Raw genomic sequence first — 16078 nt, forward strand, 5'->3', positions numbered from 1 at the left:
CGTACTATATTGTAATTATTTACATCAATTTTATTCATTGTTAAAATCTGCTCCTATCAAATTCGAAACTAATCAAGCATCCCTGAAGATAAAACATATGAAAATTTATACTTATAACATAGACTTAGTATAATGTTTGTATTCATAACTAACATAACTTCTCATATATTTTTACCTCTGAAGTAGGTTCTTGGTTTATAGTAAACAAATTAGCTATACAAAGATTATATATACTCATATAATAAATATGTCAACTACATCTAGCTAATAAAAAAAAAAAAAGGAAAAAAAAATGATATTTACATTTAACACTCAGTCAATGTATTAGGGGTGACATCTAACATTTAGTACTTATAGCTCCTAAGAAGATAAATTACGGATGAAATAATTGTCTCCATATTTATATATGAAGAATCAATTGTAACTAAACTTATTAGTAGACTAGGCTGTTTGGAAAATGCTCTTTGCCTGTCCAATTTGGACAAATCGTAAAACAACAATATCAGTCAAACGTCAAATGTCAGTGTGCAATTGTCAAGTCGCATATTTGTTTTGACACTCAATTCGATTTCATTAATTGTTGTTTGTCAAAGAATAGGTATCACACGTGGGTTTGATCGCAATTTTGTACAAGAAAAACAATGATCAAATCTTCTCACAATGGACGCCTATGATATATTCAAGAAATTAACAAAAGGCTTAACATTTAAACACCGAGTTCTAGGTATTAAAAATAATGTAAGTTCTCTATAACCTTTTTGTTTTATTGTTTCATTTCATGTTGCTAAAAATCTATATTTTCTTAAGCAGGAGCAACCTTCAAAAAGTTTAGAGGTGCCTAAAAAAGAAGAAATAAAAGTTAAAACAGAAGAATTTATCAAAGATGAAAGTGATTGTAGTAATAATTCTGATATATCTGAATCTGAGGGCTCAGATAGTGAAAACGCCGACATACAATTGGTAGACGGAGTTATTATCGGAGAAAAAAAAAGGAAAAAGAAGAAAAAAGAAAAGACAGAAGATTTACAAAAGAAACTAGATCTCGAAGAGGTTTGTTAAAACATTTTTTATTCTATAGTTTATATCTAACACAAATTGTTCTATAACCTAATTGATTACTAACTTATGTGACCAGTTTACCATTAATTCATTTTAATCCTAAACATAACGATTTTATTGTGAATTCAAATTGATAATTTTAATTTTAGAAATGCCATCTCAGAATCAACTCCATTCTTATCAGAATAAATCATCTGTAACAATACTAAGCTAAGCGAAGAATAAAAATATGATGTTATTCCTTCTTTCTCTTTCCTCAGCTACCACCTAAAAAAAAATTAGGTGCAATGAAAAAAAACTTAAACATATAAACATTAATTTTCAGCAAAACCGTTTCCGTAATGAACATGGTATAAAAGTGGTGGGGCGGCATGTACCCCCTGCCTTGAAGCAGTTCTCTGATTTAATGCCCCTATACAATGTATCTCCGTCACTAGTGGACATTGTGATACAGTGTGGTTATACTGAGCCTACACCTGTGCAACGGCAAACTTTACCCTGCATGTTGGAGGTAAAACATTTTATTACATTAAGAATGAAAATTTTAAAATTAGAAGAATACTAAAAATAGACCTATTTCTTTTTAAAAACTGAACTTTTAAAACTGTCCTATCTCTCAAATTGGAAAAAATAATACACATTTACAAAATATTAAGAAAATCTTTTAAACAGTTTAAGAGATTACAGTTAATAAACATTATGATAGGATTTATATAAATTTAGATTAGCTTATTATGGTACTGGTAAAAAGAAAACAGTATGATTTGTATTTTATTTGTAAAACAGGACCGCCAGATCCTTGCGTGTGCACCAACTGGTTCTGGCAAGACAGCGGCTTTCCTTCTGCCCATTTTACACACTCTAGGTGCCCCACAAGGCGGCCCAAGGGTTCTGATCCTATGTCCCACAAGAGAATTGGCTCACCAAATCTATCGTGAAGCATTGAGGCTTAGTGCTTCCACAGAACTACGGTGCAGTGTGGTGCGTAATCTGAAAGAAAGTAAAGTAAAGGAACGAGAAGCTACCATTAGGAAAAGTGGTAAGTGATTTGTCCGATTGTCCTAGTGATTGTCTGTTTAAAGCAAATAAATATTTCATTTCATATACACAAAGCACACTTATGAAATGAAAATGGAATTGTAACCCCGCCTGCACTTGGGGGGGAAAGGGATTGTTAGTAATGCGGACTACCAGTCCCATTGCTAGCGATATACCCTATTCTAATAGTCCCCCGTGGAAACCATCGTGCTGAATTCCAGGCGTATTCATCATGATGGGCTAACTGACCTGTACTTTCATCCTCACCTATCATCCCTCACTGGTACCCCGCCAGCATATACCGTTAGCGCAGGCGAGTTTACCATTCCATTATCATCCATTATATAAAAAAAAAACCCGCCAGCACTATCAATATTCACTGACAAAACAGGATATATATGATAATGATGAATGACAATAGATGAAAGAAGTCTGGTCAGTGAGCTCAATGAGGTAATGAATTTGTCATGGAAGATGATATCTCTATATCATCTTCCATGACAAATTCATTACCTCATTGATTTATTGCGATTATATTATTAAGATTAGGTTTATTATGCCGAGGTTTATTATGATGCAGTTTATTATGACGAGGTATATTATGATGCGGTTAATTATGACGAGGTTTATTATGACGAGGTTTATTATGATGCGGTTTATTATGTCGAGGTTTATTACGATGCGGTTTATTATGTCGAGGTTTATTATGATGCGGTTTATTATGTCGAGGTTTATTATGACGAGGTTTATTATGATGCGGTTTATTATGTCGAGGTTTATTATGATGCGGTTTATTATGTCGAGGTTTATCATGACGAGGTTTATTATGATGCGGTTTATTATGTCGGGGTTTATTATGATGCGGTTTATTATGTCGAGGTTTATTATGATGCGGTTTATTATGTCGAGGTTTATTGTGACGAGGTTTATTTTAATGCGGTTTATTATGACAAGGTTTATTTTAATGCGGTTTATTATGATGAGGTTTATTATGATGCGGTTTATTATGAGGTTTATTATGACAAGATTTATTATGATGCGGTTTATTATGACGAGGTATATTATGTCGAGCTTTATTATGATGCTGTTTATTATGACGGGGTTTATTATGATGCGGTTTAATATGTCGAGGTTTATTACGATGCGGTTTATTATGTCGAGGTTTATTATGATGCGGTTTATTATGTCGAGGTTTATTATGACGAGGTTTATTATGATGCGGTTTATTATGTCGAGGTTTATTATGACGATGTTTATTATGATGCGGTTTATTATGACGAGGTTTATTATGATGCGGTTTATTATGTCGAGGTTTATTATGATGCGGTTTATTATGACGAGGTTTATTATAATGCTATTTATTATGACGGGGTTTATTATGATGCGGTTTATTATGATGAGGTTTATTATAATGCGATTTATTATGATGAGGTTTATTGTGACGAGGTTTATTATGATGAGGTTTATTATGATGCGGTTTATTATGAGGTTTATTATGATGCGGTTTATTATGAGGTTTATTGTGATGCTGTTTATTATGATGACGATTATTATGATGAGGTTTATTATGATGCTGTTTATTATGACGAGGTTTATTATGATGAGGTTTATTATGATGCGGTTTATTATGATGAGGTTATTATAATGAGGTTTATTAGTTCCCATTATTAAGAATCCCTTTCTCTGTAGCCATTTATGTATATTTTTTTGATCAGACGATAAAAAAAGTCTCCTCAAAGTAGATTCCATACCATATCTTCAAGGAAAACGCATATTCCTTTTTAAAAGGCTGGCAGCACACCGGTAATGCTTTACTTTGGTGTTGCGGGCGATCATGTGCGGCGATAGTCGCTTACCATTAGGTGAGCCGCATGCTTGTTTGCGCCGTGTTATTAAAAAAAAATTGTATCTCCCTTGGACCATAGAATATGGGTGAGACTATCTACTTTATCTAGACTAAGTTAAAATAAAACTGTGTTGTTTCAGATATTGTGATCAGTACGCCAAACCGCCTCTGTTACCTGCTTAATCAAGACAATGTAAATATCACCTTGGACAAGTAAGTGAAAATATTAATAAAATAAAAATATATTGCATAATAATAAACCGTCTGTCTGTACATACGCACAACGGCCCAAATGAGATGCTAAGCGCGGAAAAGAGGGTCCAGTTTACATTACATTTTTACATTACCGTCTATCGGTTTATTTTATCCGACATGCAAAAACTACTGCACCAAATTGGATGCGGTTTTCAATGTAATATTATAACTAAACATAAAAATTGTTTCCTCCAAATTGAGTGAAATGTAATGCTTCTTTCATTCTAAACGGCTTGTCCAATCTCTCGTCGTATTAAAAAGGATTTTGGATTGTTTAGTATAGATAGCGTATTTATTTATTTATATAAACTTAATACAGCATAAAGTTTAAATAAATAAATAAATTCTACATTTACGATATTGGTTTAAAAAAATATTTATATTTTATATGGTAATTATACATACATGAGTATTTATGCATATAAAAATATACATATATACATAAACTTACAATGAACTGCCTACTTGATCATTTGTTTTGATTTAGAGAAGCCAATAGGTTCATATTTGATACCATTCTGGTTATGGAAATTGTTTTATCTAAAAATAATTGACTACTCATGGTATTATAGACAAACTTTCATGGTTTAAATAATACTATTAAATTATGTATTTTTCCAATTTTTATAGTACGTAAATTAAGTTCCTTAACATTTTTTTTATACATCTTAGAATGGCAAACAAGTTGACGGTCCACCTGATGGAGAGTGGTAACCGTCACCTATAGACATGAGCAGTACCATGGACGTAACAGAGTATACTGTTTCGCCCATGATGCCCCCTATGCGTTGCCATTCCTGAGGACTCAGGTGTTATTCCTCTGTACCCAGTAAATTCACGCCATATCCCACCCTTCATACCGAAACGCAGCCATGCAAACACAACTGCTTTACGGTTGAAACACGAATGAGACAGAGGTGCCCAAGCAATCGACTTTTGTACAAAGTCTCCCTCTGGTGTATATTTCATCTAAACTGGTATATATTTCATCCTGATACGCCATTTAGAATTAGCCTATTTCAGGTAACTAACCTACTTCTGAAATCTGTGCCTACAGATAGATAACAAGTAACGAGCAAAAAGCTAGTACAAAATATATATGTATATTTGTAATGTAACTAATTATATTTCCCAGAGTCCGATGGCTGATCATAGATGAGGCGGACAAACTGTTCGAGGGCTCCGCGGAGCAGGCGTCGGACTTCAGACAGCAGTTGGACCAAATAATGTCGTGCTGCGGCAGCAAGCAGCGCCGGGTGGCGATGTTCAGTGCCACGCACACGCCTGCTGTTGCCAAGTGGACCCGCCACAACCTGCGCGGACTCATCAACATCACCGTCGGACAAAGGTCACTGATAAATTATAGTTGTTTTACTCCTACCACCATCTACTTGACAGTCTCGGGTTGTACTGTCGGTGAAAAGAGGGGAAGAGAGAATACGGATTGTGGACTTACTGCTGGATGGTTCTGTAAGCTGAAGCAGGTCCACGGGTGGTGAGCTGATGATGATGAGATGACGTGACTCAAACTGGTATACACGATACGAGCAGGTACGGTCGCGAGACCTCTCGCTATATCGGGTTTCAAGCGCCGACTGGCTTTTTTTTTAATGGATGATACTGAAATGGTATCCCCACCCGTGCTATCGGTATACACCGGCGGGGCACCAGTGAAGGATGATAGGTGAGGATGAAGTAGATCAGTTAGCCCATCGTGACAAATTCAACAAGAATTGTTCACGATGGTTTCCAGGGGGAACCACGTGGAGATCGACCTAATAAGGCATATTGCTAGCGATGGGGCTGTCAAACTCCATTACTAACAATCCCTTTTCCCCCGCGCCGACTGACTGAGCCGACGTGAGGTCGGACCGAGTCCTCATGTGGAAGTGCGGCGCGTGCGCCGGTGACAATGACGTCACGCTTTAGCGTGTACAGGGAGGTTTCTAAATAATAGGGAATTGTGACCCCATTGCTAATAATATATCAGGTCGACCTCCAAGTAGTACCTCTTGGAAACCATCGAAGTTATTTCCTAGTGAATTCGTCATGATGAGGCAACTCATTGGTACCTTGTGAGCGTATACTGATAGTGCAGGCGAGGTTACCATTTCATTATCATCAATCAAAAACTGCCTACTGGCTCCCTTTTCAATCGACTTCAAAAATAAGTTTCTCAGTTTGGTTCTATTTATTTTTTACCTCATAACTCTGTCAGTTCTAGATCGATTTGTATAATTCTTTTTTATCTGCAATATACAGATTGGTCCTATAATTTTGTTTTATCAAAATCGGTTCAGTGGTTTAGTTTTTATGTCAAAATTTATTTGATTTTGTCACATTTGAAGTATTTTTTTTATCATTTATTATTTTATATTACTTATCTTTCAAGATGAAGTAAAAAATATACATTTACAATAATTTGCTTAGATTCAATTCAGTGGTTTCAGAATTAATTGTACCTATTTTTATATACAGTTAGTCTAAATTCAAAAAGCTAGTAATTTCAGAGTATTCCTCAACAAACTATGTATATTGTTGAAATAAATAAATAAAAATGTCGTCTTCAGGAATGCAGCCACTAACCTAGTGGATCAGGAGTTGCTGTTCTGCGGCAACGAGAACGGCAAGTTGGTGGCGTTCAGGCAACTGGTGCAGAAGGGACTCAAGCCCCCAGTTCTAGGTATGTTTTGTTAGCACATAGATCATACACATCTAGATGGAGCGTATCTAAGGAAAATTCCAATTAACAATCAACCAACAATGGGGTAACTTATAATTTTAACAAGCTTTTATTTAACGTGGGTTGGTTTTTGGTTTATTTCAAATCTTGTAAGCTAAATTAGCTTGAACCTGTTCTTGACATCTAATTTGGCCAAAACACCTTTAGTTCTATAACAATACAATACGCAATACTCAATGTTGTTTTTTCAAAATGGCCGCCATTATAAAATAACAGTTGATGTTTGTCAACCTTCCTATTATAGGTATCAAAAGCTTAAAGAATAGGTAACAATAAAATAAATTATATCTCTCAAAATTTACACAACCACTAGATGGCAGATTACATTATATACCATTATGATTAAAAATGATTTTAAACTGACTTCTTTAAACACAACAAAAATGTACAGAAGGATGTTACATACGTTAAATGTGAACACACAAACTTATGAAACAATCATGCAAAGTACATAGGTCGCAAGTTCCAATCCGGCTCGAAGGACCAATGTTAAGAGCATAGTCTTTATTTGAAAGAGTAAAAAGCCCTTTAATTACACAAAATTGATATATTTGTACGTATCTAAGGTTAGAACTATCAAGTACACCGAACAATCGTAATAGTACTTTTCTATGCCATGACGCTAGATGGCGTTATTTGTTAAATTAAAACATACATTTTATAAAATATATTTTATTGCTAACAACACATCTTAAGTTTTTTTTTTTATTTATTTATAAAGAAACCTCTGTGTAACACAGTGTTCGTGCAAAGCAAGGACAGAGCGAAGCAGCTGTTCAAAGAGCTCATATACGACGGGATCAACGTGGACGTCATACACGCCGACCGCACGCAGGCGCAGGTATTGTACGCTCGTACCATCTATGTCCTTATATGTCGTTACGTCAATCAATCATTTATATCTTCAAAAGAACCAAAGTAACCGACATGGCCCGAAGAATAAGCAAGTTGAAGTGGCAATGAGCTGGTTACATAACTCGAAGAACCGACAACCGATGAGAAAGAAAGCTTCTTGAGTGGCGACTCCGTAAATGAGAGATAAAAAAAATAATCTAAGAATAAATCTTTCCTAAAAATTAGTATCAAGAGCAACAGATGCCAAAACAAAATTATTTTTAAAAACTTTGTCTGTCCGTATGTTTATTCCGACACGAACGAAGTTGGATTGCAGAAGGAATGTAACTTAATATCTGGTGCATGTTTTCTCTTTATACACCATCTAGAAGTGATCCATTACATTGGTTTTCCTACATCGAATGACCGGTTACCTAGCTAGTTATCAGAAGTTAATTATAATAAATGGTTATTGTAACATCAATTATCCTACCTCTGTAATTGATACCTATTAAACTAGTTAGTTATAAGAAATAAATTATAATAAGTGGTTATCGTAACATAATTTATCCTACTTCTATCACATGTTACCTATTAAACTAGCTAGTTATAAGAAGTTAATCATAATAAGTAGTTATCGTAACATCTTTCTTATCCTACTTCTGTCACCTGTTACCTATTAAACTAGCTAGTTATAAGAAGTTAATCAAAATAAGTAGTTATCGGTTACATAATTTGTTTTCCTAATACTGTCACCTGTTACCTATTAAACTAGCTAGTTATAAGAAATTAATCATAATAAGTAGTTATCGGTTACATAATTTATTTTCCTAATACTGTCACCTGTTACCTATTAAACTAGCTAGTTATAAGAAGTTAATCAAAATAAGTAGTTATCGGTTACATAATTTGTTTTCCTAATACTGTCACCTGTTACCTATTAAACTAGCTAGTTATAAGAAGTTAATCAAAATAAGTAGTTATCGGTTACATAATTTGTTTTCCTAATACTGTCACCTGTTACCTATTAAACTAGCTAGTTATAAGAAGTTAATCAAAATAAGTAGTTATCGGTTACATAATTTGTTTTCCTAAACTGTCACCTGTTACCTATTAAACTAGCTAGTTATAAGAAGTTAATCAAAATAAGTAGTTATCGGTTACATAATTTGTTTTCCTAATACTGTCACCTGTTACCTATTAAACTAGCTAGTTATAAGAAGTGAAACATAATAAATTATTATCATAACACTTCCTCAGCGGGATAACGTGGTGCGGAGTTTCCGTGTGGGTCGCATCTGGATACTGATATGTACCGAGCTGATGGGGCGCGGGATCGACTTCCGCGGGGTCAACCTCGTCATCAACTACGACTTCCCGCCGTCCGCCATCGCTTATATTCACAGGTACTTTTTTTTTAATAGATGATAATGGAATGATAATCCCGCCTGCGCTATCGGTATACAATAGTGGGGCACCAGTGAGGCATGAAAAGTGAGGATGTAAATGTAGATCAGTTAGCCCATCATGATGAATATACCTGGAATTCAGTACGATGGTTTCCAGGGGAACCACGTGGAGGTTGACCTGACAGGGTATATTACTAGCAATTGGACTAATAATCCACGTTACTAACAATCCTCCCCCTCCCCCCCCCCCCCCCAATATTTACAGTTGGATGTCTTATCTTCCTAAAGATATAAGAGTTTGTACCTCAACAGGCCCCTTCCATCAAAATGGTTAGTGTAATATGCAGGGATTAATACTAATGAGATCTAACAGTTCCTTTACCTAGAAATATACCCCAACAGATCGACCACCACGCGGTTCCCCCTCGAAACTATCATGGTTAATTTTTTATGAATTCATCACGATGACTCAACTGACCTGCTCATCCTTACCTTACTGGTGCCCCACCAGCGTACACGGATAGCGCAGGCGAAGTTACCATATTCAGTTTTCATTTCTGGCCAAATTGCATTTTCATTTCGGGCTATTCAAAGCAAGCAAATAGTGGCTTTTTCACATTGCTTTTAAATCTCTATTCGCTTACACTTATCATACCAATCATTCATACTTCACTTTCCATTGGTTAATTATTTAAATAAATGACGTGCGACGTTAAATCATTGCGAGCGAAAATCACTCTTTATGATTTGTCACAGGTGATATCACTGCTTAAAAAAAATCACTATGTGATAACGAATTGAATGTAGCAATATTATCACTAGACATTCCAAGTAATGTAACACTTTTCTTTATAACTAAGTCGAATTATTCCAAATTTGTTGTAAGTGAAAAAAAAAATGATCGTGTACAGGGTCGGGCGAGCGGGCCGCGCGGGACAGAGAGGCCGCGCCATCACGTTTTTCACACAAGATGACGTGGTCAACCTGAGGAGGTGAGATATAAAAGCACAAACTGAATCATAATGAACACAGCCACGACAGATACCCTAAGTGAGACAGAGACAGAGAGATATTTAGATATTTCATCAAATGTAAAAACACTTTTTTCCACACACAACGACGCTTTGGTATATTATAACTTGTTAAGTTTATTGTGGGCTCTTCTCTACAGATAACTTTACGAATCCTGCAGTAGATTAAAAAAAAATTACGATTTAAAAGTGCTTGTAAATAAGTCTATTTGAACCAGCAGTGGACAGTTAATAGCTAATATGACGATTGGTTTTTTAGGTCCTACAAAAAAAAATATGCAATGAACCAATTTTGATAAAATGTCTTTTTTTTATACAACTTAGAATGGCAATCAAGCTGACGGCCCACCTGATGGAAAGTGGTAACCGTCGCCTATACACATGAGCATAACAGAGTATACTGTTTCGCCCATGATACCCCCCCCCCCCCCCATGCGTTGCCATTCCTGAGGACTCGGGTGTTATTCCTCTGTACCCAGTAAATTCACGCGATATCCCACCCTTCAAACCGAAACACAGCCATGCAAACACAACCGCTTCACGGTTGAAACACGAATGGGACAGAGGTACTCAAGCAATCGACTTTTGTACAAAGTCTCCCTCTGGTGTCTACAGTTTACTATATTTTAATTTATAGAATTTCAATACTGTTCTGTAAATTTATTCGTTCAGATTAGAAAACAATTTTCCAAATCAGTTTAGATCTAGCAGAATTATGAGGTGACTAACATAAAAAAAAAATACAACCGAATCGAGAAACTCTTTTTTGAAGTCGGTTAATAAAATCAACATGTCATAATTACACGCTATCATAGTCAAATAACAACAATAATTACGCCCAAGTTACTTTTAAAAAACAAATCTCTGAAAGATTCACATAATTTTTCACTATTCTCGTTTGCTTAGTTTATTTGTATTATATTTGAATCGAAACTGTGGTAAACGGTGTTGGTGGCAAATTTACACAATGTTTTCTTTCATCAATATTATCTACTAGCGGCCGGTCCCGGCGTCGCACGGGTGGACATTTTTAACACTCCCCTTCACTGCTCTCTTCTCTGCTCCTATTGATCGTAGCGTGATGAAAAGCATACTATAACCTGCCCAGGGGTATGAAGAACAATTGTACCAAGTTTCGTTAAAATCCGTCGAGTAGTTTTTGTTTCTATAACGAACATACTGACAGACAGACAAAAATTTTACTGATTGCATTTTTGGCATCAGTATCGATCACTAATCACCCGCTGATAGTTATTTTGGAAATATATTTCATGTGCAGAATTGACCTCTCTACAGATTTATTATAAGTATAGATTATTATATATTTTGTCATTATTAGTTTACCTAAATAAATGAAAAAAAAAAAGAAAGTATTCACAATGTGTACCTCTCAATGTAGCATAGCGTCAGTAATGAAGCAGTCCGGCTGCGTGGTGCCGGAATACATGCTGAAACTCAAGCAGGACCCCAACAAGAGGAAGAAGCTGATGAAGAAAGCACCCCGCAGGGACAAAATATCGACATTGCTCGAGAAACCCAGCAAGTGAGTACCTACTGACTTCTACTATAACGGGTTTGCGACGAAACAGCCAAGCATACGGCCCGCCTGATGGTGTAGACAGTCGCCACAGTCCGTTTTTATTAAACCAAACATTAACTCTTCCCCTTGAGTTATAATTTTTCATTTTTCTAATTGAACTGTCAAATCTTAAAATCATTAAACGAAATTTCTAATGTAAGTAGTGTATTCATTTATTTTAAAATTTATTATATAAGTAGGTAGGTATTATATGTATTTATAGTATAAGTCTATGTCTACCAGAGGGAGACTTTGTACAAAAGTCGATTGCTTGGGTATCTCTATCCCATTCGTGTTTCAACCGTGAAGCAGTTGTGTTTGCATGGCTGTGTTTCAGTTTGAAGGGTGGGATATGGCGTGAATTTACTGGGTACAGAGGAATAACACCTGAGTCCTCGGGAATGGCAACGCATGGGGGGGTATCATGGGCGAAACAGTATACTCTGTTATGTCCATGGTACTGCTCGTGTCTATAGGCGACGGTTACCACTTTCCATCAGGTGGGCCGTCAGCTTGTTTGCCATTCTAAGTAGTATAAAAAAAAAATAAATATTTTTTAATATTTAAGTGTAGATTTGTTTATGTATTAATAGTTGTAACACTTCAGCTGCCCGCTAACGACATGCTTTCTCACTGTATCGGGTTGACTGGAAGAGATCTCTGTCAGCGATAAGTCCACCCTTGCTCACAACATTTATAAATGCATTAACAATGTAATTTACAAGTGCAATAAAGAATATATAAATAACTTTCAGGAGAAAACTGGAAAGCGACAAGGAAACGGAACAAACTGAAAAATCAAAAGATGCAGTAGCAGTAAAGAGCAGTGAAGCCAGTAAACTTAGAAAAATAAATAATGTGCAACGTAATAAAAATAAAACAAATCAAAAGAAAAATATTAACAAATCTAACAATAGCAAGAAAAGAAAAAAGAAGGTGGTCGCGGATAAAGTGAAAAAAGTTAAAAAATAAGTTATTGTAAAATAAATCTGTTTTTAAATTTAAATGGTATATTTTATTATTACACTTTTTTTTATACAACTTAGAACCCTCTACTTAATACCCTCTACTTTACTCAACTTAATACCCTCCCTTAGTCGCCTCTTACGCCACCTACGGTAAAGGCGGCACGTCATATATGTATGGTTTGTTTAGAGGGAGAGATAAGAAAATCTATTCAGTGGTTTAGGTGTAAAAACTTAACAAACAAACTCATTTACCTATTTTTGATATTAGTTAGGATTAGCTGTATTATTTATTTTATTTTTATTTATTTATTTAAGGCAAACAAACAGCTAAAACAATACATAATTATATACTTAAATAGTAATTTGGCAGCAACTAGAATTTGCACAAAATAAAATACAAGTAAACGAAACAAACTTAGATAATAAAAAAATTAAACAAATATAAACAAAATTAAACAAACAAATATAAATTATAGTAAGAGGAATTAGGTTTTTTTTTTAATGGGTGAAAATGGTATGGTAACCCCACCTGCGCTAACGGGATACGCTGGCGGAGCACCAGTGAAGGGTGATAGATGAGAATGAAAACAGGCCAGGTAGCCCATCATGACAGATTCTTCAGGAATTAACCATGATAGTTTCCAGGGAGAACCGCGAGGAGGTCGACCTGGTTGGGTATATTGCTAGCAATGGGATTCTGTCTCCATTACTAACAATCCCTTTCCCCCAGAGGAATTAGGTTAATATAGCCGGCGCGCATAGTAAGACAACGGTAGGTGCCTATCCCTCCCCGCATACTTCTACGCCCGCGCCTCGACGCTCCGAGCGCAGGGGCAGACGCGAGTAGTCGGCACTAACCACCGTCCCGTACGCACGCGTGTCGAGGCCGCGAACGAGACCGCCGTTACGATATACCTAACCTATATTAACTATAATAAAAATTGAAACAAAGTTGTTGAAAAATATTTTATTACATTACCATTATTATAAAACTCTTATAAAATATACAGTCTTGATTGTAATTATGTACAAATATATATATAACATTCAATCTGATAAATTCAATAATGGACAATAAAATAATTTAAATGCATTACTGAACTCAAACAGTACCTGCATAAGATGCAGGTACTTTACGAGTACTTACACAAAGTCCGAAATGTTTTTTTTTTTTGATGGGTGAAAATGGTATGGTAACCCCGCTTGCGCTAACGGGATACGCTGGCGGAGCACAAGTGAAGAGTGATAGATGAGAATGAAAACAGGCCAGTTAGCCCATCATGATGAAATTATCAGGAATTAACCATGATAGTTTCCAGGGAGAACCGCGAGGACGACCTGGTTGAGTATATTGCTAGCAATGGGATTCTCAGTCTCCATCACTAACAATCCCTTCCCCCCAAGTCCGAAACGTTGGGTAACGTTATCTTGGCTAGTAGGTTACCAGAGGGAGACTGTACAAAAGTCGTTTGCTTGGGTACTTCTGTTCTATTCGTGTTTCAACCGTGAAGCAGTTGTGTTTGCATGGCTGTGTTTCGGTTTGAAGGGTGGGATATCGCGTGAATTTACTCGGTACAGAGGAATAACACCCGAGTCCTCAGGAATGGCAACGCATGGGGGGTATCATGGGCGAAACAGTATACTTTGTTATGTCCATGGTGCTGCTCATGTCTATGGGCGACGGTTACCACTTTCCATCTGGTGGACTGTCAGCTTGTTTGCCATTCTTAGTTGTATAAAAAAAAGGTTTTTTTTTTAATGGATGATAATGGAATGGTATAGTATAATCACAAAGGACGCTAGGTGCACATTGGATATTAAAACTAGAATAACGGTCGCAAAACAGGCCTACGACTACAAAAAAACATCTATTTACATCAAAAATATCCAAAATAATCCTTAAGAAATTAATAAAAACTTGTATTTGAAGCATAGCATTGTATGAGTGTGAAACATGGACAATGACGCAGAAGGAAAAAAGATGCTTGAGACATTCGAAATGTGGACATGGAGGAGAATGGAAAGGATAAGCTGGACAGAAAAACTAACGAACGAGGAAGTCCTAAAAAGAGTAAACGAGAAGAGAACATTGGTTGAAATAATAAAGAATAGAAGAGGCAAAATGCTGGGCCACCTTATACGACATGACGATTTTTTTAAGAGCATAATAGAAGGAAAGATAGAGGGCAAAAGAGGAAGAGGAAGACCGAGGATTAACTACATGGGACAGATAAAGGAAACACTAGGTGTCATGTCGTATAGGGAGATCAAGGATATGGCCTGGGATAGAGCTGGCTGGAAGAAGGTGCATGAATGCTGATGAATGCTGACCATTGTAGTATCGAGGTGCAATGGTGCTCCGCCAGCTTATACCAATGCGTAGACGGAGCTAAAATTACATTATCTCCCATTAAAAAAAATACAAATAGACAAACATTTGTATTCTAAGTTTATACGAGGTTTGTCCGGAAAGTACGTATAAAAGTTTTTTAAAAATTTTATTTTACAATTATTCAGGTAAATCAATTTTATCCCCTTCAAAGTACTCCCCCTGTGACATAATGCACTTATGCCAACGCCGTTTCCACTGTGAGAAGGCTCCTTGAAAGTCCTCTGGTTGTAGGTTTCTCAGCTGCCCCGTCGTAGCTTTTTTTTATCTCATTTATGTCCCCCAAATGCCGCCCCCGAAGTACCAATTTGGTTTTTGGGAACAAGAAGAAGTCACACGGGGCCAAATCCGGCGAATAGGGGGGGGTGTTCGGTCACCGTAATGGAATTTTTACTCAAAAACTCACGGAACGATCTTGGCGCAAATTTTTTTCATTTGAAGTTCGTTTCTTAGAATTTCGTGGACCACGGTTTTGCCCAAATTAAGCTCTTCAGCCACCTGTCTGACCGTTAAACGACGGTCCCCATTAACACAAGTTCGAATTCTTTCCACGTTTTCGTCGGAATGTGAAGTGGAAGGACGTCCTGAACGTGGGTCATCTTGAACGCTTTCTCGGCCCTCTCTGAATCTTTTTAGCCACTTGTGGACGGTTGGTTCCTTCACAGCATCATCCCCATAAACTGTTCTGAGATCGGCAAAAATTTCACGGCCATTCTTGCCGAGTTTCGAGAGAAACTTGATTACGACGCGCTGCTCTTCAACGGAAGCGGGCTCCATGCCGACGGGGTTTCGTTAAGAGGTAACTTCACAGATGGCGTGACAAGCCAGTTCGCACCGCACGGCGGTCAGACCAGAACTGAAGCATTGTTAGGGACATAAGGAAGGGGTCCTGCGCTTACCTGGCCTCCCCACTCCTCTTTCTCGCAT

At 36.6% G+C, this 16078-nt stretch overlaps 1 protein-coding gene across 2 annotated transcripts; it reads left to right on the forward strand.

Annotated features, from left to right (window-relative positions):
• The first annotated feature begins 522 nt into the window (after positions 1 to 522).
• On the forward strand, positions 523 to 12793 carry LOC113513698 (probable ATP-dependent RNA helicase DDX52). 2 transcript variants are annotated; one of them, XM_052897481.1, is made up of 12 exons: positions 523 to 738; positions 808 to 1050; positions 1385 to 1570; positions 1846 to 2098; positions 4084 to 4156; positions 5334 to 5546; positions 6769 to 6881; positions 7682 to 7782; positions 9036 to 9181; positions 10096 to 10176; positions 11615 to 11758; positions 12550 to 12793. In XM_052897481.1, exons 1-12 carry the CDS (start codon positions 661 to 663, stop codon positions 12764 to 12766), a joined length of 1848 nt encoding a protein of 615 aa, XP_052753441.1. In that variant the 5' UTR covers positions 523 to 660; the 3' UTR covers positions 12767 to 12793. The 2 variants fall into 2 exon arrangements, with proteins under 2 accessions (XP_052753441.1, XP_031766055.2); XM_031910195.2 differs by having other exon boundaries at positions 524 to 738; positions 811 to 1050.
• The last annotated feature ends 3285 nt before the right edge of the window (positions 12794 to 16078 follow it).

The sequence above is a fragment of the Galleria mellonella genome, unplaced genomic scaffold (genome assembly GCF_026898425.1).
Source record: "Galleria mellonella isolate WM207_F2 unplaced genomic scaffold, CSIRO_AGI_GalMel_v1 utg36, whole genome shotgun sequence".
Classification (NCBI taxonomy): Eukaryota; Metazoa; Arthropoda; class Insecta; order Lepidoptera; family Pyralidae; genus Galleria; species Galleria mellonella.